General features: G+C 42.9%; 1 protein-coding gene across 2 annotated transcripts; it reads right to left on the bottom strand.

Annotated features, from left to right (window-relative positions):
• Positions 1-751: 751 nt before the first annotated feature.
• Positions 752-18,405, bottom strand: TMBIM6 (transmembrane BAX inhibitor motif containing 6). Of its 2 annotated transcripts, none has more exons than XM_057702120.1 (10): positions 18,305-18,405; positions 10,511-10,598; positions 10,006-10,114; positions 7,323-7,443; positions 6,076-6,124; positions 5,888-5,985; positions 5,611-5,690; positions 5,036-5,136; positions 3,889-3,964; positions 752-2,762 (listed from the first exon to the last, which is right to left on the bottom strand). In XM_057702120.1, the coding sequence occupies exons 2-10, from the start codon at positions 10,564-10,566 to the stop codon at positions 2,739-2,741; spliced, it is 714 nt and encodes a 237-aa protein (XP_057558103.1). In that variant the 5' UTR covers positions 10,567-10,598; positions 18,305-18,405; the 3' UTR covers positions 752-2,738. The 2 variants fall into 2 exon arrangements, with proteins under 2 accessions (XP_057558103.1, XP_057558104.1); XM_057702121.1 differs by lacking the exon at positions 18,305-18,405 and adding an exon at positions 17,575-17,594.
• Between the last annotated feature and the right edge of the window lie 3,247 nt (positions 18,406-21,652).

A 21,652-nucleotide genomic window follows, 5' to 3' on the forward strand; every position in this document is an offset into this window, starting at 1 on the left:
CTCTAGTTCAGCCTGCAGGTCTGCTAGGGATGGAATAAGCTGCTGTGTGTTAACTTCTTCTGTTTAACTAGTACTGGTGGGCTAGTTGGAAGAAGGCTAAAAGGGAGCTAGCTCACTGTCCTACTCCGGTTACAAAGATTGGGGGTGGGGAAATAGTGCCTGAAACACCTCACATTTCCCGCTTTACCTCAGATGGAGCCTTAGCCAGGAGTCAGAGGAACAGGCAGCTGTTTACAATGAGGGTGACAACCAGAGGGCAAGGGTGCCAAAATGGACTAACCTGACTGTAATGCAAATTTTGGTTTATAATCACATATATAAATGCTATGAAGATAAGGGTTTTTACATTTTCACCGATGATTTCTAGCATCCAAAATAGAGCCTGGCCCAGTGGGTGACCACAAATACTTGCACAATGAGTGGACTGATGCTTTTTCCATTATGCATCCCCAAATTTCAAAGCTTGGCTGCATACTGGAACCAACTACATGTGCCGCTACCGTGAACCCCCTATGATGAAGGCTGGTGGGGGGGCCCAGAAAAAGGCCTGGGGTGTGTACGGAACAGAGTATTCCCAAAATCTGTGGCAAGCTGGGGCTACAGAGTGGGAGGCCTACGTGGGGGTCTGTTTCTATTCATACCTAGAACAGAAACTTAATCCTATCCCACTCCTAGCCCCAAGAACAAGAAGTCAGACAGCACTCCAAATTCCGTTTATCTGCAGCCTTAAATTTCACACACACACACCACGAAAGGTTAAGGAATTTTATTTTTTACAAATTAAGACTATGTAGATTTCATATATTTCTGAATCAAAAACACCTTTGTCTTCACAGTATGAGTTAGAGAATGCAGCCTGAGCTGAAAAATCAAAGAACTAGAAAAGAAAGTGATAATTACAGCAATTGCTGTATTAAAAACCTGTTAGGCATTTTCTTGAAAAGTCATTTTTTTACATCCTGTCATTCTTGGCACTGTTTCTAAAGAAAAACTCCTTTATCCCAAGCAAAAAAGCACAAGAGGTGGAGTTTGGCTTCAGGAGATGTAACTCAGATTCTCTGGCCTAGCAGAGAATCAACAAATTTATGGAGAGTTGCTATTGGGGGTTTAATGGGAAGGAAATCCCTTTTAGTAAATTCTCAAGCCACAGGCGGGAGACAGCAGCTAAATCAGAGGGCGGCATCCTCTGCAGAAGCGAGCCATTCCAGGTGGCATGCCACTCCAGGAATCACACAGCCTGGGAACAAAACTTGCACGGGATGGCACAGTGGTGTGGTGCACTGTGAACCAGTAGCCACTGGGTCAAACTGTGTACTGGCTGTGAACAGGGAAAGCCAAAAATAGTGTCCTACTAGCAATGGTCTTCCGATGGCTCAGTCCCCCTTATGCTGAAGCCCTGTGAGTAGCCAGAGCCACAACCACTCAAGGCTGCCTGAGCCAGCTGACTATGGCAGCTCATAGGGAAGGAGCTGGCGATACCCATTAGTATTGCCCCCCGACACTTGCAAACACACAGCTGTAGGAAATCTGAAGTCTTAGGTGTGGTCACTCGGCCCCTGCCTAAAGAAGGCTGTAGATTTCTAGAAACAGGGGAACAGACCAAAAACTGAAGTGCATGTGTAAAATGGACATTTATCTACTGCCCCATATCTCTGGCCTGACACTACCTATTGGTGCCCAGGTGGGATAAGACAAAAATGCACCTAAGGACTGTTATGAATGCTGCCTCCCAAGTCATCACAGCCCATTCCATTGGTCTGAACAAAGATCCACTCTGTTAGTGGGGGAGACTTTACTCCTCCCTGCCACAAACTGGTCCTTAGCTGGGTTTGTCTGTATTAGTTACAATTACCCCAGAGGCTCAACCATGCCCCTTCTCTATCCTTCCTCTCCCGGGACCCTTAATCATAGCCACCTGGTAGAGGCCACGCAGTAACTAAGGTAATAATCCAAAAAAAAAAAAAAAAAAGACTGGGGAAGTTTGGGAATTCTACATTATATCTTGCCATACATAAATGCCCAATAAGAATTTCCCTTTGTGCTGAAATCCTCCCACCCCATGGATGGAAAGCAGGCAAATTCCCTGAGGGTCAGACAAGGGATTGGAAAGGGAACACACACAAACCCACATTCCTTTTTGACAGCAATGCAGAAAGGTGTGTTTGCCAGACCAGCAGCGACTTGGGCAGCTCAGAGGAAGCAAAGCATCCACCAGAAGAGGCTTTTCATTTTCTTTGTAGGTGTTGACAGCTCAGATGTAATGAGCCTGGATAACAATGGGACCAGCAAATGTCTTTCCAATGGAAAACACACTGCCCAGTCTCACAGGAAATGCGCACAAACCAAACAAGGCTGGGGAAGGAAGCGCTGAAGCGTCTCTATCAAACAGTTCAGATCCACTTGGTGAAGCTCAGTCGTAAAGTGGACTCCTGGAGTCTGCTTCCTCTGCAGATCCCGCTGCTCATCATGGTGGACTGGCTGCCTGAGCAGGGGAAGAGGCTAGGGGTGGGGGTTGACAGAAAAGGGAGTGGGGAAGAACCCCAGAATACGAAGCCAAACTCCAAACTATATTCTGCTAATCAGTTTTTTGATCAAAAAATTCAAAATAGAGAAAACCACAAAGTACAAAAGCTTTTCTGATGCTTTTCATTAGCACAGAACACGCCACCTGTAATGTGTGCAAAGAGGAAATGAGGGGTGGAGGGAGAAGTCAAACTGGGGAAGGCTGGATGGTCGTTTCACTTCTTCTCCTTCTTCTTGTCCTAGAAATGGAGGAAAATTACCTAATTAACTTCTGGCACTGACATTTAAGCTAAAACTCTTGAGTGAGCCGATACCTGACTGCCTTTGTTTAGGGATTAGAAGGGATCAGGATGATAAAAAGGAAGGAGAGATGCTCCTTCAGTGTAGGAGGAATTAAATCTTAACCGTCTTCTGCTGGTGGTCCCCCAAGTTGCTACAGACTTGGCAAAAATAAAGGTTAAGCAGTTGTTGCCACTCCTACCCCATGAGAAGCTAGGTGGGCTGCCTGACCACTCCTGGCTACACACAACCATGACAGCTCAGATCCCAACCACTGAAGGCTGCAGACTGGCAGTCTACCCTAAAAGAACTAAATGAGAGGCCAAGAACAAGCCAAGATCAACTCTCCATTAGGCCTAAGAAGGAAGCATAAATCCTGGGCATAAAACAATACTCAGAATAATCTAGTCCAGTTGAACTTTTCATTGCACTGGGGGGAAAGCCCAGCATATCATTACATGGATGAAAGGCAAGTTGTTCTGACTGAAACTGGAGGACCTACTTGGTGCTCAGTCCAATCGCGTAGACCAGACAGAGGACCACCAATCCCATCTAGTCACCTGCCTCTACCACCACTGCACTGACACTCCTTCCATCTTAAGTTCTGTAAAGAAAGGTTTGTGCTTTCATTTGTTCCCCTACTATTGGAGTAGATGATGTTTGCCATTCACTAACCCTATATAGAATGCTCTCCTGAAAAAAATTAAGACTGACAAATGGGTAAAATCGGCCTACTTCTGAAATACATACATAAAAGTTGGCTGTCAGTATTATACAAATCTTTTAGGATAGCTTTTCGAGTCAAAACTATCTTTACAGCCTTTAAATTCTTCATTCAGTAGACTGTTTCTTGTTGCCACTGAAGCTCTTTTCCTTTTGATATTAATCTCAGGGATACATTAAAAAAAAAAATTGTTTTTACTTGTTCCTTTTTCTCCAACAGCTAAAGATTTCTAGTTTAACTCTTCCTTAGTGGCCTGCCTTTCAGTTACCCTGGGCCCACAGAGTGTGAGCGAGTTCTCAAGCCTGAAGTACACACAGATGCTGAGCTCAGGAGCCAGTCTTTCCTCTTTGGGTGGTGCTAACCTTCTCATTCATAGCGAGGATCATCATGAGTTTTCTGAAGAGAGTAACGAAATCTAAGAAGAGGTCAACGCAGTGCCTGAAAGAGAAGAACCAGGTTACAAACTGCACTTCCCACTACCTTTGTGCACAAGCCCACAAAGGTGCAGAACATAGAAACCCCACCCCAACCCCAAAAGTCAGCTTCCCCAGCACTCCACCACCAACTAAGAAAAACTCTAGTGTCTGAGATCCTCTTCAACTCAGCGAAGCCATGGAGCATAGAGAAAAGAAAATTTAGACTCTGCAGAAGCCTAAGTCTGAACCCTGAATTATCATTAACTAGCTGAGACTCTGAGAGGATTTCACTACATTAAAAAATTATACACGGACTTCCTAGGTGGCGCAGTGAGTAAGAATCCGCCTGCCAATGCAGGGGACACAGGTTTGATCGCTGCCCCAGGAAGATACCACATGCCGCGGAGCAACGAAGCACGTGCGCCACAACTATTGAGCCTGTGCTCTAGAGCCCGTGAACCACAACTATTGAGCCCATGTGCCACACTACTGAAGCCCATGCACCTGGAGCCCGTGCTCTGCAACAAGAGAGGCCACCGCAATGAGAAGCCCGCACACCACAAGGAAGAGTAGCCCCCACTTGCCGCAACTAGAGAAAGCCCGTGTGCAGCAACGAAGACCCAATACAGCCAATAAAATAAATAAATTTATTTAAAAAAATAAAAATAAAAAAATAAAAAATTATATGTATATCTTCTTCTCATTGTTAAAGGTTTAAAGAATACAATAGTATAAAGAGTAAAAGGTGAAAAATCCCTTTCCCTCTCCTCTGCCTAGAGGTAACCACTTTTCAAAGTATGGACAATTAAAAACATATTATTAGTCCAACTTTAAAAATCTGATGTCTTTCAGGAATGGAGGGAGACGATGCTTTCTGGTGCACAGTTCCAAAACCATGGATAGCCTATCATGCACATCCCTGAAGGTTGGCCACATCAGTCAGCCAGTGCCATCTGGTCCACTCTTATTCCTACCAATGTGGAAAGAAAAGTGAGCCCAGCAAAACATCATCCCAGAAATTCAGAAAAAAGCCATCAAATGGAAGAGTATGCCTCCTTCGTCATACTCATTAAAGACCAGTTTTCACACTCACCAGATATAATCTTTATCTCCATTTTCAGCCTTTTCAATAATGAGTTGAGTATCAAAAAGGACAAAGCCACACATGACCACCAGCCCCACATACAGGTTTGCCTAGCAAAAAAGAATGAAATGAGGTTACCATGTGGTAGACACTGTAGAGAAAAAACAGCCATACCTCTTCCTGGCCCTTGGACACTTGAAAGTACATCAAACGCTAACTCTACTGACATTAACATTCATGGGAACTGATGTCCAAAGTGAAGTCCATATTACTTCCCTAGGCACAATTCTGCACTTATTTTTAGGTCACTGGAAGAGCTTCAATCATTTTAACAAGGAGCCACTGCTGGACTGGCTTTAGAAAAATGATCTCTGAGCAAACCATCTTCTCCATTGCAATGTCCAAGCCCTGTTCAGTCTGGAGCAGAAGGCTCCATCCTGGGAGGGTGAGTGCGCAGGCCTCAAGAGCACTCCCCACAAGGCGGAAAATTCTGGAGGACTCTTAGTCTATCTTGGTTTTCAGGGATCAAGCAAGAAAAAGATATGCAAGGTAAATGGTTGCTGCAAAGTTATAGCAAATCTCACCTGGAAAAGCCAAATGGATCCGAAGAAAAGGTTCCCCAGGGAAGATAAGAGCATCAGGCTCATGGCTGACATCAAGATACCTGTAAGAGACAAAAAGCCATCTTGAGAAAAGCCAAAGCAAAGAAGCAATCCCCTTAAGGCCATTCTTTACCATCCCCCCAAAACGAAGGCTTTCAATTTCAACCCAAAACTCACAAGTTGGAGGGGAAGGAAAGGGTCCTTGTGAGAATTCTAGCTAAAGTGGAGACCCTCTCCCTATTTTCCAGTCCACACATACCTCCCAGAAAGAGGTAGCTACGGCGCCTGGCATAGAGTGCACTCAGGGTGAAGCAGGTGAAGATCATTGCTGTGCCCACGAAGGCGGTAGGAAGGATGCTGTTAAAGAAAAAGACCGTTATATCAAGGGCTACAGGTATATAACCTATATTTAGAAGGTATATTCATAAGACACTACTAAATAGTTACCTGGGGTTGATGGCAATGCACAAGTCCAGAGCGGGACCCAGGCCAACTCCTAGAAAACAAAAAGCCCCAGAAAACAGCATTAACACCAATTTTTGAAGAGGATCCTCATCCAAAAGCTGGTCATCTATAGCATGGGCATGCCTACAGTCCTGGAAAACAACAAAACATGTGGACTACCATAACTAAATCTCTCTCTCCTCCATCCTCAACTGTTTTCCAGAGACCAGATACTTGACTGAGTTATCTATGGACAGAGCTGCAAAACTGTCCCTTTGGCTGAAAATCATGGACGACCCAGGAGGAGTAGACATTAGGAAAAGTGAAGCAGGCATGTCAAACATTTTCGAGGTAAACTGTAAGGCTGCAAAACTCTGAGGAGCAGTGATGTGAGACTGTAATTAGAAGAGAAGAAAAGGATAAAGAGCAACACAGTGCCTTGTGCAGCCGTGCTCACTGCCTGCCTTTGTAGCAGGAGAGGCCAGACTGGTTCTGCAGGTGGACACCGGCCAACAGGAAGGTGCAGTGGCAACCTGTTCCAGCTCTAACATTTCCTCTATTCTGGCTTTTCTCTCCCCTTCTGAAAATCCCACCCCTTTAATACCCTCAAAAAGTAGCTTTCCCTGACCTAAAAATCTTAATCTCTAAATCCCTTCCTTGCTATAATTTCCTCAACACTGTATAGATTAGACGCACTCAGGACGAGTTGTACTAACTCAAATGTTGCTTTGCAAGTATTTTTACTATGCACCGTGGGGCCTGTTTCCCTTAATGACAATTCTAGAAGATCTGTGCTTTTAACTCTTTTCTTGAGAATCAGCAAAGTGCCCTGTAGGATGGATCTCAAGGTGTGACTTTAATTAACTATCTGCAAGATTCAGAACAGATGCTCCTGTGATAGCTGCCAGTGTGAGTTCAACTAAGTCAGATTCTTGAGCCTAGTTTAGTCCCCTGTTCACCACTGACAAGTTATTCTACCTAAGCTCTTGAACGTCATTCATTCAAGCATACAAATGCTTATTTTTGGATACAAAAGTAGAAGTCACAGTCACTAGTCCTCTGAATGGGGAAGCAAGATGCACCTATATGAAATAAGAACGCAATACAAAGGCACACTCGAATACAAGACACGATAGTACAGTATGCCAGGTGGGGGGCATCGGAATAAATACATATCTTGGGCCTTAGTCTAAAGAGATGCTAAAAACACAGTGTCCCTCCCTCAAAATTAGACCAATCCCTTAACATACCTGTAAGGAAAGCAAATCCAGCAAGAAGCCCCAGTCTTTTTTGCTCGGTTTCATGGCTATGAGGTGTTGCCATCAGCCAAATCATCAACCCCAGGGAGCCCAAGGCAGAGAGCAGGCCAGCCTGTCAGACCCAGAGTCAATGATTAAATACTTGAAAATATCAAATTTATTTTGCAGGAGATCTTATTGGGTTCAAATACCCATCTGAACTTCCTAATAGTCGCTTCTAACCTGGAGGCAGTAGAAAAGGCCATGAAGGCTGAGAAGAAAAACCAGAAGCCTTGAAGGACAGGGTTACAACCATGGTGGAAGCTGGAGGCAGTCCATCAACTATAACTACCCAAGTCAAATTATGGTCTTGCCTGAGAAATAGAAAAGAGGAATCAAAGTGACAAGTGCTTGAAGCACATTCCAATCTGCACAACAAATAGGAATGACCTCTTTTTGATCACTTTAAAACACACACACAAATAAATATACACACACAGAGAAAACAATGAATGACTGTGTCCCTCCCAAAATTCACGTTTAAATCCTAACCCTCAATGTAATGGTATTTAGAGGTGGAGTCTTCAGAAGATGATTAGGTCATAAGGGTGGAACCTTCATAAAGAGAGATCAGTGACCTTATAAAAGAGATTCCAGAGAGGTCCTTTGCCTCTTCTACCATGGCAGGAGCAGATGGCTGTTTACATAGGAAGCTGGGCCTCACCACACAACAAATCTGCCAGGGCCTTGATCTTGGACTTGCCAGCCTCCCAAACTGTGAGAAATGTTTGTTGTTTAAGTCACCCAATTTATGGCATTCTGTTAGAGCAGCCTGAATGAACTGAGACAGAGAGTAAGAACCAAAATTTGTTAACAGTTAATTTAGGGTGATGGAATTATGGAGTTTTGTATTTTCTTCTTATCACTAGTCTGTTTTCTAAATTCTCTACAATGAACATGCACTCGTTTTATAAGAAAAAAAATTTTTTTTTTTAAAGCAAGTGGAAAAAGTTACAGGCATTAGAAGGAGAGGAAAACCGTTAAGGATATACATAGACACCGAAGTTCGTTCCTTTTCTTAAGGGTAGAGTCAATTCTCAGTTTTCACAGTAGTTATGCTCTATACTGTCACTGTAAGCAATGAATTTGTGATACTGAACAAATGCTCAGGGAGGAAATAAAGGTTTAAGTTCTTCCAAGCCTCTTATCACAACATTTTTATCAACTGGTCAATATGAAAAATCCTTGCTGTGTATGTGTTTTCTGTTTAAAGACACCTGGATATACACTGTTGACTCATTAACATAGAACTTGTGCCCAGCAGCACTGTAATTCATGCCTGAATAAAGCTTATCTAACACACATATGTTCTCCACCAGGCACATCACAAGCTTGCACTTGGCAATACCAGACAACACTCTTTAGCACCATGCCTGAGGCCATTTTAGTTGCTCTGCGGCATGTGGTATCTTCCTGGGGCAGGGATCGAACCCGTGTCCCCTGCATTGGCAGGCGGATTCTTACCCACTGCGCCACCTAGGAAGTCCCTCTGAAGCCATTTTAAATAGCAAAATCGCCAACAAAAATTATAAAAACGCAAAAAATATGACACTAAATAATCTATGAAAAGGATACTTGTTTACAGTACGAGAGCTTGAAAGAAGGCAGTGTTGCCTTGTTCACCCTCAGCTATAACACAGTGCAATGGACAACTTGAATTTTTTACCGCTCTGTGTATGGCTGCAAATGTCCATAAAAGCACCATCAAGACTGGTTTTAGGGTTACAGATGAATTTTGGAGAGTAGTAACATTCACAAAAACAGAATCCATGAATAAACAGGATAACTTTATTTCACTACATTACTTAAAAAAACAAACAAAACACAACCAGAAACCAAAAGGGACACTTTTGCTTAAAAGGTAGACTACATTTTAGTCTAAATTTGAGGGATCAAAGCCCTATCTCTGAGTATCTAGAGTAATTTTTCACACAACCTCTGCCAGGAGATACCTGAGCACAGGGATGCCTGAGCAGGCCACTCCTCATCAGCGGCAAATGCCAAGACAGGCACACCCCTGTACTTACACTGAAAAGGACACTCTGAAAGGGACAAGCCTTGGTTAGTGAGCTTCAAACTTTTTGGTTATTCCTCAACAATCCCTTTTATTGCTGCTAACCAAACTCAAACTCTCTCTCAACACAGGAAAATGAGTCGTCGAAGGTTCTGACTCAACCATGCGAATATAAGTGAATCAAAGAATAAAATGGGCTAACTCCTTAAAGGTCTCAACCCTGCCTCTCCTGATAATTAATCATACAATCAGTGTTTTGTATCCAAGTACTCCACAGTCATTCAGGCAAAAAAAAGAGGAAGAATGGAAGAAAAGATAAAAAGGTTACTGTGTGAAACCACCCCAGCACATACGTCAAGCCTCTACTCAGTGGGTGGGGGTCTTGTACGTCAACAGCACACCCAGGGTCAAGACATCCTGTTTTCAGTATCTAGAGGGCAGAGTTGCCAGAAAAATTAAACAGCTCGCATGTCCTGATTTACAGCTAGCTCTGCCTGGGTTCAGGTCCCAAACTACTGAAGAGCATTTTGAGGAAGGACATAGGCTTGTACCATCCTACAGAGCTAGTTTCTTCCTAATGCAATTTGTGCCACAGCAACTAGAGGAGAAAGCCGCTCTTACCTGAATGAAACGGGTGACCACATGGACATAGGCCCCAGCAGCCGCCACAAACATACAGAGGGCAAAACTGGCATAGACCTTCTTCAGGTGCTGCTGTGTCGAGGGGGTTCTAGGAAAGAATGTCAATAACAGCCATCACTCCGGGACCAATCTCATCTCTAAGCTAAGAATAATCTTCCTTCTTCCCAGAGAATATGTGAAAGTTTTGATACAATAAAAAAAAGAATGCTTTGAAAAACAGGTTAACAAACAGAAAATCTTAAATGCTGAGGAAGGCCCCAAAGCCTAAAATTATGAACAATCAGTACCCAGACTATAATAACTAAATGGCTTTCCAGTGACCATACAGCAGCCCTTGGGATCTGGGTGCTTTTCATCAGAGCCTCTGGATTCTAACAAAGTTAATCTGTTAGTTTATACATACTAAAGTTAATACACCAGGAAAAGAAACAAAATATAAAAGGAAATGTAATAAAGGAAGTACAGTCAAGGTCAAAGTACTTACATGTGGGAAAATTTAAAGAGTGCATCAAAGTTGATCTTCCGATCAAATATGTTCATGATGCTAGAGTCTGTGGGACACAGCCTCCGCTCTGTGGCATCAAAGACATAAGAAAAATTATTTCAAGGATACAAGGACACAAAATAAATAACTTTCTTAAGAAAAACAGCAACATACAAGTTTGGGAAAACAAAAGTTATCTATAAAATCCCACTGCCCTAACACCACCATTTTCATTTTTATATATTTCCTTCTAGAATACCTTTGCAATCATACGCAACCATTTTAAAGGAGAAAGGGGAACCCACCTTCTTCTCCCTAAATTGTTTCATTACTGGCATTTAATTTCTTTCAGAAGGTAACTTGCCCCTTTAAAAGACAGGGTTTGTTTTTGTTGCTGTTGTTGTTGTTGTTTTGAGAAATTCTCTACTAGCAATCTAGTTAAAGGTACCCAGTCCTACTGGAACATAAACCAATTTATGTCATTTTTTCAAGATGCCAGAGAATTCCCTCAGCAAAGGCACAGAAGCTTAAAGATAAAAAAGAAAAACTATAAAGCTGGGTCTGGCACTAGGGCTTGCATTTTTAAAATATACGCTTAGAAACTTTCCACCCAATGCATTTTAGAACTAACTGAAAGGGAGCCAGAATTTTTAAAAGAGGAAAGTTCCTCCATGAAAAAGGAATTTGTGCAGAGAGGATTTTTTTAAGCACAATTTCAGAACCTTTCTTACAGAAGAGTTGGAACAGTACAAGCAATTTCTGCATACTTCATCCAGATTTCCTAAATGTTCGTATTTCACCACATCTGCTTTATTCCCCCTCCCATGTATAGCAATATATGGAGACTTTTTCCTGACTAAGCAAGACCAAATGCCTCTATACACCTAAACACTTCAGCATGTATATCCTGAAAACAAGGACCAAAATCAGGAAATTAACAATGATACCATACTATTATCTAACCTACAGACCTTATTCAGCTCTTGTCAACTGTCCCTACTGTCAGAAAGGGCATTTTAACACTGAACCACAGCCAGGTTACATTACATCAATACCATAAAGTCAGGATCTTAAGTTTTGCTCCCTCCTCTATCTCACATGCAATCCTAAATAAACACATTCAACCTATAGAACTAAAATCTAATCAAGAGCTTTCACCCTTCCTAAATATCAACCCTCCAGATTCTTATTAGACCCATAATACCTATTCATTTCAAATCAACCAAAAAGAGGGGAAAGGAGTGGATTAAAACACAAAAGTAAATTGTTTGAAAGACAGGCCAACTACTTACACCCATTCTATCAGCACCTAGCCCAATACTCAGCAAAATTCATCCAGACAATAAAAGTTACAATCCCGAAACCAACTTCCTGAGGACTCCTGGGCCAGTGGAAAGATGCCATCCTTAGAGTCCACAAGCACCACTATCCTGAGGCTCTCGCTCACATAGAAGACAATTCCAATGGCAGGCTGGCTTTCTCTGATTTCCTCTTTCCTTTCTCACCAGCATCCCTACTCACCTCAATTGTATTCTCAGTTTTGTTCTTAAGGACTGATACAGTGAGAAGCTGCAGAACCTACTAAAGCTGCTCCTCTCACCTCTAAGTCACAAGGCTCTGGGCCCTCTTGATCTAGATGGTGCAATGATTGCAGGCTGTTGCACGGCCAACCAAAGCCTTCCATAACCATGATGAATCCATCCTCTAGAGAACACACTTACAGGATGGCAGAATCCACCACCTGGAAAGTGTCTTTGTTTAAAGCTTTCATTAACAGCCCTAATGACATCCCTAGACAGAACTTGCAACAGCACTGAAGCAACAGTCAGAGCCAAGTTTCTCAGTATTCACAACAAAGCTACAGTGCCTCTTGCTTTCAATTTCAAGAGTTTGGGGGGGCGGGGTTGTAAATCCTCAAATACCCTGGGGATTATTATTAGTCAGAAAGGGGCAACTCTCTGTAACCAGACCCCACTGAGTGGAAACTGTGGGAGGGGAGAATGACAGTTTGCTCTTTGGCATTTCCCAGGGGCTACTGTCTCTCTTACAACTGCTGATGGAAAAACCAAAACCATCAAAGGTTGTGAGGGTAGGCACGGAGGTGTCAAATAAGAATTTCTTCATGATTTAGTGCCTTGTGATTTAAAATCTTTAAAAAATTAATTAATAAAACCAGTTTTCCAACATTCCTACCAACTCTAAAATTTAAGTGCAATACGTAATTACCAAATTTTCTAGACACAAAGGTATACAGCAATTTTAGCAGCAGCTTTATGGGGGGAAATGCAATAAAGTATACATTTAATAAATATGACATGATGTATATATGACATAATTCAGAACTGTTAAAATTAGAGGGGAAAAAAATTAGGTCTTAGAATCAATGAAATACATGACAGTTTGCTCTTGGTCTGTTCCAGACAAGAACTAACATACAGACAAGTAATGGGTTAAAACTGTTCTTACAGGTTTTGCCAGATAGACTAAACTTACCAGTTTTCTACCTTAGTCTCAACTACTTGTGCTCAGAAGCTGCAGAGAAGATATCTACATTGCAATGGTTCATATGCAAACTCAGCTGAAGAAGATCAAATTGCATTCATTACTCAAAAATAGCAGCACCCATACCAAAAGCATTTTCAGTCCCAAGAACAGTCAGCTCTTAACAGGGCTTTAAGTGTTCAAAACCATTAAAACCAAGTAACTCGGCTAAAATTTCAGAGGGGTCCCCGCAGTTAAGTAAAAATCTTTGTTTTACAAAAAAGTACAGAATTCCCTGGCAGTCCAGTGGTTGGAACTCCTCATTTTCACTGCCGAGGGCCCAGGTTCAGTCCCTGGTCAGAGAACTAGGATCCCACAAGCCGCGTGGCACGGGCAAAAAATAAAATACAAAATAAATTTAAAAGTACATTAAAGTGATAAATTTTATGTTATGTGTATTTTACCAAACTAAAGGGGAAAAGTATACTACATGTTACTAAAAAATTATTCAATAATAGGATTCCCCCTAACATACATCGAAGCCCATTTGGAATAGATACCAGCATTGGTCTGTCTCACCCTGGACCCCAACTCATACAGAGTTCTATACTCAAATCTAAAATAAGGAGGTGGACAGTGCCTCTGAGACTCATGGGACATTTGCTTGCTGCATTTGTAAATGAGAAATAAATGTTCAGATGTTAACCATAACCAAATTCCTTTAATTTAGAGATTCACTTTATGCCTTCATCCTTAGAAAGGCAGAATATTCAAAACATGTCAAAATTTATCATGAATATATTGCTAAAGCTTTGTTGGAAGTATCACCATCTGTGGTTCCCCAGGCCAGCCTCTCTGCCACAGCCACCCAAAAACAAAACAAAAAACTTACTGCATAGTTTTACCAAGAAAGAAAAACTGAAGTAAACACAATGTTTGAGTTAGGTATTCCTGCCATCTGCTTATGTTTGAGGAGCGAAGGGCAGCTAGGAGGAGAACACCATCAGTGAACACCTATGTCTTCCTACACATTGTTAAATCTCTTCTTGTTTTGTTCTAAGAATCTTCCTTACTCTTGTTCTAAAACAAAATATCATTATCAACAGCCAAGACTTAAAAAAAAAAAAAGCTCCTCTTATTCCAACACCTATTAAGTACAATGCATATGAAACACCAAATGCCATGCAAAACAATCACCCATTTAGTATCCATTTTTCAGAAGTCCTTGCATTTGAAAAAGAAAAGCTTGTTGACTTCTGGAGGCAGCACAGAAGCTGCCTCAGTGTATCCAGTTTAACAACATTAAACCAACAAGTCAAAGAAACATTGTTTACACATTTAAACATTCTGTGTGTGAACTACATGGTTCTTCATTCCTGCAGCAGTAATTCAACCATCTTGAATCCTGTTCCCATACATCCAAAAGGGATCAAACTGATAGAAGAAAAATCTCATGTGGTTTAAAAAAAAGGGTTGTTTTTTGTTTAGTAGTTCTTCCTACTGAATAGTTTGTAGACTCTGTACAACCATGTCCCTAGCACAGTGGTTAAGAGCACGGCCTGCTGCATTTGAACCCTGGCTATTTCCTTAGCAGTGTGATGCAGCAAGTTTCTGGCACTTAATCTCACTGTGCTTCAGCTTCCTCAGTTGTAAAATAATAACACTTAATATTCCCTACCTCACAGGGACGAAGACTGAGATAATACAAAGTGCTTAGAATAGTGCTTCATACATAAGACCAGCTCAATATATTAATCATTGTTATTACTAGTATAATTCATTACTCTCATGTCTTCAGTGCATGATTTTCCCTTTTAAAAAAAAGTTTGTTTGTTTATAATCACTTAATGATGTTCCAAACACGCCCTTCACAGGGCTACAGGTGGTGATTTTCCACCTTTTAAAAGTCTAAAGTTAAATGGTGGGAGAGAGGGCATCTAAGAACATTATAAACTGGAATTTAAAGGAACCTGGTAAACCTTACTACTGATTACAATGACTTTTGTTTAAATGGCATGTCTCTCCTCAGGCACATTTACACTGTACCTCCTGTCCCCTAGGGCCACAGAGGTGTTTTGAGACAGCCTAATAACCACTAAGTGATAATCTGAGGTGGTAGAGAATTTGATGAAGTAAACGTTTCTTGTATTAGCTTGATGCTTTCCTTGCCACCCCTTAGGAGGCAGATCAGTTTGATTTCAGGAAATCCAAGAAATTCTGTCTTGACTAGGGCTGCACTTTGCTCAACCTAGATTTGGACTCTAGATGTTCCAGCCCATCCCTTAACTTGGACCAAAATCCCTGGATTAGGTGACACTGAATCTCTAGGAGGCTATCTCAGAAGCAAACCAGTAACTCGAGATGGAATGTCTACTGTCCTCAATAAATTATTATTATTACTTTTTGCATCAAACTGACACTACTGAATCTCCCTCTCTATAAGCACAACTGTTTGACAGACACTGAGCCGTAAAAAGGTCCCAATGTCCTAAACACATAGTCATCCTCCAGTATAAACCAGCAATCCCTCCCTAATAAAACCATATTTAAGCCCAAATGACAGCAGGCATAGATTAGGTCAAACAACACACCTCATCCTTGAAGCGCTTTTTTTCCCCCAAGTGTTTTGGATTCCAGTTAATTGTGAAGAAACTTTTCTCACACATTTCATTATAAGCACCTTGAGAAAAGAGCTTGCATCTGATTCGTCTCACCATCCCCCCCCACCCCCCACTTAAGTCTCCAGAGTAAATCTAGACCCTGTTTATCTAATCAAATGCGGAAACCACAAATCAACATTCCCCAGCTGGCTCAGAGTGGGACCTACCTTAAAGGGTCACTCAAGAGGCCCTAAAAGCCAATCTCTACAGTTTTTCTCTCCCTGGTTTGAACACTGTTTTTGAAAACAAAGATGTGTATGTATAATATAAAAGCTACTCTGTGAAATTTGGTTAGAAACTCCAGAGGAAAACAATGTGGAGTGAAAGACACTTCTACCAGATTCTACAGCCAAGTCAAAGTAGCAAAGGAAAATTTAGCAAGATAGTCCATCAAGAGAATATTCAGTGTTTTCCCAGAGGAGACTAATACCCTTGGGTACTTTATGAAATAAAGTGAAACTCTTCAGGGTAGCAGTAGTACCTTCTATAACAATACTGCTGACTGCATTTATATACAATTGCACAACTTTCAAAGTGTTTTATTATATACATTATCCCCCTTGAGCGTCATATGCATGAAAAAAGGGCAAGAATGATTAGCACCACTTTAAAGATTAAAAAAGAAAGTTCAAAAAGGCAGCATAATAGTGGCACAGCCCTGGATTTGGAGTCACAAGTCCTGCCATATTCTACCACATAACTTCAGGAAAATCATTTTAGCTAAGGTCATCTAGGCTTCCTCATCTGTAAGATAAGGATGATTAATACCTGCTCTACCAAGCTCATTGAATGCCAGTAAGAAAATCTCTGTGAAATTACTGTAAAGTGCTAAACACTTTGCAAAGGACATAAAATGGACATTAGTACTGACTAACATCAGAAAGTTGAAATAAACAGCAGAGCCAGAACCAGGTTAGGGGTCTTCTGATCTCTATAGTCTGGTGCTCCTTCTACTACTACACCCTACAGTAGAAAAGGAAGTTTTCCTTAAAGCAGTTTCAGCTATAAGTCAAGAGAAATTGTAAAACAACAACAACAAACATATGCTGATTCCTATTATACAATATTTTTCTGTATTTTTCAGCATTTCTACAGTAAGTATGAACCATATGCATAAATCATGAAAAAACCTGGAAACGCTGACAAAATATATGGAACAATTTTACCTTTCCTATTCTTCAGGAGAGTGAGACTTCAGTGGATCAACAGTGGGGAAAGGAATGAAGAGAAAAAAGAGGGTACTAAGCCAGGTTTCCACAACAAAATGACTAATGGAAGAAGGAAGCTCTGAATTTAAATTACAGACTGCATTTCTCAAGGATTCAACCATTCTGACCCCACTGGAGGAAAATGGCAGAGAATCTAAATGTCAACATATTCTTGAAGCCGGGACAAAAAAAATATTACACAAGGAGGAAGAGGAAAACACCAAAAAGAGTACATCAAATAATTACAGAAATGTGTTTGCAGAAGACATAAGAAATGTGGTTATGAAACTTTTATCTTTCTTGAACTTAACTCTTAAACTACACATAACAACCAAAAGATAAAGTTGAAATAAATAACTAGAAAAGCCCATTTGCTATTAACCTTTAACCTCGCAATTTTTGTCTCTGTTTCAGGAACAGTCTGCTCTTCTACGTGATTACACATTCACAAGTTAACTACTGCTGGAACAGAGTCCCAAGTTCAGAAAGGTTTTTGTTGTTTGCTCAATGAAAGGCTGATGCAGCAGACAATGCAACCTGGGCTGGCACGGGGCTACAATTCCTCACTTTAATAAATACACAAAAATGCCACAGCTCCAGCAAGTAGGTCCAAGAAAAAAACAAACAAAAAACCGCCCAAAGACGGACTTGGAGAACGGACTTTGAGAAAGACTCCCACAAGGCCCAGGACCAAGCAAAGCCAAAGCCACCTCACCTGTCCGAAGGTAACCAATCAGACCAGAACGGGGCTGTCCTGTGGGCTGGCACGCCAGGCCCAGCCCCGGTCTCCCCTCACCATCCGCCTCTGCTGTTGGCTTCTAAGTAACTAAGGAGCCTCGGGTGTCACAGAGGAGTGTGACATCACCCGCCCGGCCGTGACAGGGCAGCCTGCCGGGCCAGGCCCTCCTGAGTCCCATCCCCCGCCGCTCTCCCACAGGCGGCCCGGCCAGAGAACCCCAGCAGGCCAGCGACCGGTCGGGCGGGCCGGGAACGACCACAAACCCGTAAAGTTACGCTCTCATCCTCTTCCGAAGGAAGGTGCGGGGGACGTGCCCTGAATTCGAGAGATCGAGGCTGGGCCTGGGTTGTCTACATTTAGCGGAGGAGGAAGAGGGACGCGGAGTCCGCGCCAAGAAAGGCCAAAAAGGGGCCTTCGCTAGAGCTCACGTGCAGAATCCGCGCCTCGACGCGGCGCAAAGACCCTGGGGACTCGCCCCCGCCCCTCCCCCGCTCCGATACCGTTGCGCATGCGCGGTAGTTCTCTACCGCCTCCCCTCCCCTCCCCTCCCCGCCTAGCTTTCCGGAGTCCAGTTGTCCAGCAGGGCCCAGTTCCCCCAGGGCGCAGGCCGTCCGAAAACGGAGGCTACTCCCTCTCTTGCTCAGACAATAACTGCTAACTCTCCATTTCTCACTCCCGGCTTCCGCAGTTCTAGCTTCAGACGTACCTTCTCACCCACCGCTCAGGAGCCCACGCAGCTCTTCTAACACCGGATGTGCTTCTGGCTCTCCCAGGGTCTGCTCCAGACTCTTTACCTTGCGTCCGCCCCTCGAGGGAAGCCCCGCCCCCGAGTTCCGCTTAACGCCAGTCCTCATTGGCCGTTGGTTGCACTTCTGCCTTTCCATTGGCTGTACGTGCATAAACAACGGCTGCTTACTTCAGAGCCATCTGCTTCACGCCCTTGTCGATCAAGACTCTAGCCGCCAACCAGCGTCGTAACAAAAGATCTCCGCCTTCTTCCCGCTTAGTAGGGAAGGGTCGCGGTCCAAAGCCGCCTCTAGTGGGCAAAGAGAGGAAGGGCAGGCCCCACCCAAGACACAGGGCAAGTAATGCAGCCTCCAACAGGCGCGGTGGGATAGCGCTTCAAAGTCCCGGGATTCCGGTTTTAGGCTTGTTATGGAATGTTAAAGGGGGAAAGAGGTTCAGAGAACACAGAAAAGCGCTCTCACAAGGGCCAGTTTACCGTGAATCTAGTGAAGTTTAAACTTCAGAACACCTTTGAAGTCTCAGCGAATTCTCCAGGAACGCGAGGAGGAATTAGCAGCCCCAGTCCTGCATCGGACGCACGGAGCCCACCCTGGAGGTCACCTTCTAAGCCTAAGAGATGGTCCTGCGGTCGTGGGCGGGGCCACCGGGCTGCCAGGACCACCTCCCCATCCACCTTGCTTGGGGGAGGTGGGTATTAGTGCGGTGAGTGGGAGGGGAACGAGGATGGCTATCTGCCCGAGCTGCCGTGGCGGCCCTGAAGAAACGAAGCCAAGGAAGATCAAAGTGCTAGGGCTCCCCGAGGACGAGAAGCAATAGTTGCGCAAGAACCTATAGTAAAGAGTTGTGAAACTGATAAAAAACAAAAAACAAAAAAACTTTTCTACACTATCAATTTTTTCCAAAAATTATTTTTTTGCTAATTTATCTTTCCAATATCTCTTAATATCTTATAAAAATAATACAACATGGTCATACCAAGAGACAAGAGGCAAAGAGTATGCAGCCCAAAAAAGTAGAAAAATAGAAAAAAGCTTATAGTAGTTGACGGGCAAGTTAATAATAATAATAATGTGGGTTTTTTGAATTGTTTGTGGTTTCATCAGCATTTTAAAATCTGTAATGATTTCTTATTCTAAATAAATATTGACTTTATTACATAATCTTGTATACTTTTTCTTAAATACAGCCCTACAGTTGTATTTGGGCTGCACAAAACATAGATCCACCTCTGCCCCTCATTTTACAAATAAGGAAACAGGCCCATGGACAGAAAAGATTCTGGCAAAATAAGGGAAGAAATTTAGATTAAGCATTTGACTGGTGAAGAACAAATCAGAATGTAGGATTTAGGAAACCGCTTTCTAGAAGGACAGAAGAGCTTTTTTTTTCTTTTTTTTTTCTTTTTGGTGGCATCTCCCAGACCAGGGATGGAACCCAGGCCCTCAGCAGTGAAAGTACACAGTCCTAACCTCTGGACCACCAGGGAATTCCCTTGAAGGCTAGAATAGCTATCTTTTCAGTAAAGAATACAAATGGGCAGGGTATGGTTCTCAGTACACAAATGCAGATATGCAATAAGCATTTTATTTTCTATGCTGCAATCTAATGTTTGCTCTGAACCTTATTCTACCAGAGTGCGAGAAAATACATTATCAGTCTTCCTTGAGGTTTGTCTCCCTACCCTACCCTACCCTAATTTCTGCCACATTTCTGGGGCTTAAGTACTTGGGAACAGGGTTTTTTGGTTCCTGGTCATCAATTCATACAGGTTGCTGCAGAGGTTTTTGTACTGGTGTGGCCCTTTCAGGTACTTAAGGCACAAGAAACCTTTTGTCAAGCTAATATCAAATTCTCTACCTAGAACAAGAGATTGCTAAGACTTCGGCCTGTACGGTGTTAACCAACAGAGTTTATTCATTCGTTGATGACATAGATGATTTACTCGTTTCTAGCTCAGGGTCTCTCATGAGGTTGCAGTCAGATCTCAGCCAAGGATGCAGTCATCCAAAGGCTTGACTGGAGCTAGAGGAATTACTTCCAAGGTATGGCTGACAATTTGGTGCTGGCTATTGATAGGAGGCCTTAGATCCTTTCCAAATGAGCTCCTCCATAGGGTTGTTTGAATGTCCTCACAGTGTGAGGTTTGGCTTCTCCCAGAGTGAGCAATCCCAGTGGCAGAGAGAATTAGATGGAAGCTCTTTTTATAATTTATCCTCATATGTTGCATAGCAAGCACTCCCTTATAATAATACCCTTATTCCCAGACTCCTGTCCTGGGTCTTGTGCCTCAGAGGGCCTCATGATTTGGAGCACCTTTCTGGAAATTTTCTAAGTCTCCTCATGTGCCTGGGATCAACCTGGGCCAGTAGTACCATCAAGGCTCAGCCCAGACCATGTCCTGCTGAGCCCTTGTCCCAATTTCTCCCCTTCATGGGATCCTCCAATTCCAGGATGCCTGAGGAACTCTGGAACTCATGCCAATGGCATTATCCTAAGGCCCTGTGATCAGGTCTCAGTTCCAAGAGGGCATCCTGGTGAGCTGATCACTCTTGCTAGCCAGCACAGTATTTCTTTTGTGGAATTGCATGAGTTTGGGTCTCCAGGATCATGCTGACATACCTACTTGGGGGTCAGACAGAAGATCAGCTCAGGCCTCTGGGCTACAGTCTTCTACTAACCTTTGGCCTTGAGTTGTGTGTGTGGGTCCCTGTATTGATCCTCTCCTGTTAGTGTTCTGACTGTGGAGCTATGTGTGGTCCATAGCACCAGAGGACAACAGAGTGACAGCAGGCATCTTTTACCCCGTACATTACCATACACGAGCCACCCCACAGCCACCCCCCACTCACCCCACCAGTGGCACCCAGGGCAGTTACTCCACCTCCTCCAAAGACTCTGGGACATATGTCAGGCAGTCCTCTGGGAATAGCCCCACCTTTCTCCTCCAAGATCACTTCTGGGTGCTTTTGAGATTCTTGCTCTACAGTGTCAACAGGCCCTTCCCAACTAATGTCCTCTTTTGCTTCTGAATGCTATGATAATACAGTGTTCTCACCCATGTCAGTCTTAAGTCATGCCAAATGAGACATGCACAAACAACATCATTCCTCTTGCTCTATCCATGATGTGTGGAAGGTAAGGGAGTGGTTAACATTGAAAGAGATCACAGTCTGGGTTTAAAGAGTATAAGAGTTTGGATTATGGTTTAAAGAGTATAAGAGAAGATACTGTTAGAAGAGATGTTGTTCTATGCTTATGGTATGAAATTCTGAATAAAAATTTAACATGACCATGAAACAAATGATGG

Source organism: Hippopotamus amphibius, chromosome 12 (genome assembly GCF_030028045.1).
Source record: "Hippopotamus amphibius kiboko isolate mHipAmp2 chromosome 12, mHipAmp2.hap2, whole genome shotgun sequence".
Taxonomy (NCBI): domain Eukaryota; kingdom Metazoa; phylum Chordata; class Mammalia; order Artiodactyla; family Hippopotamidae; genus Hippopotamus; species Hippopotamus amphibius.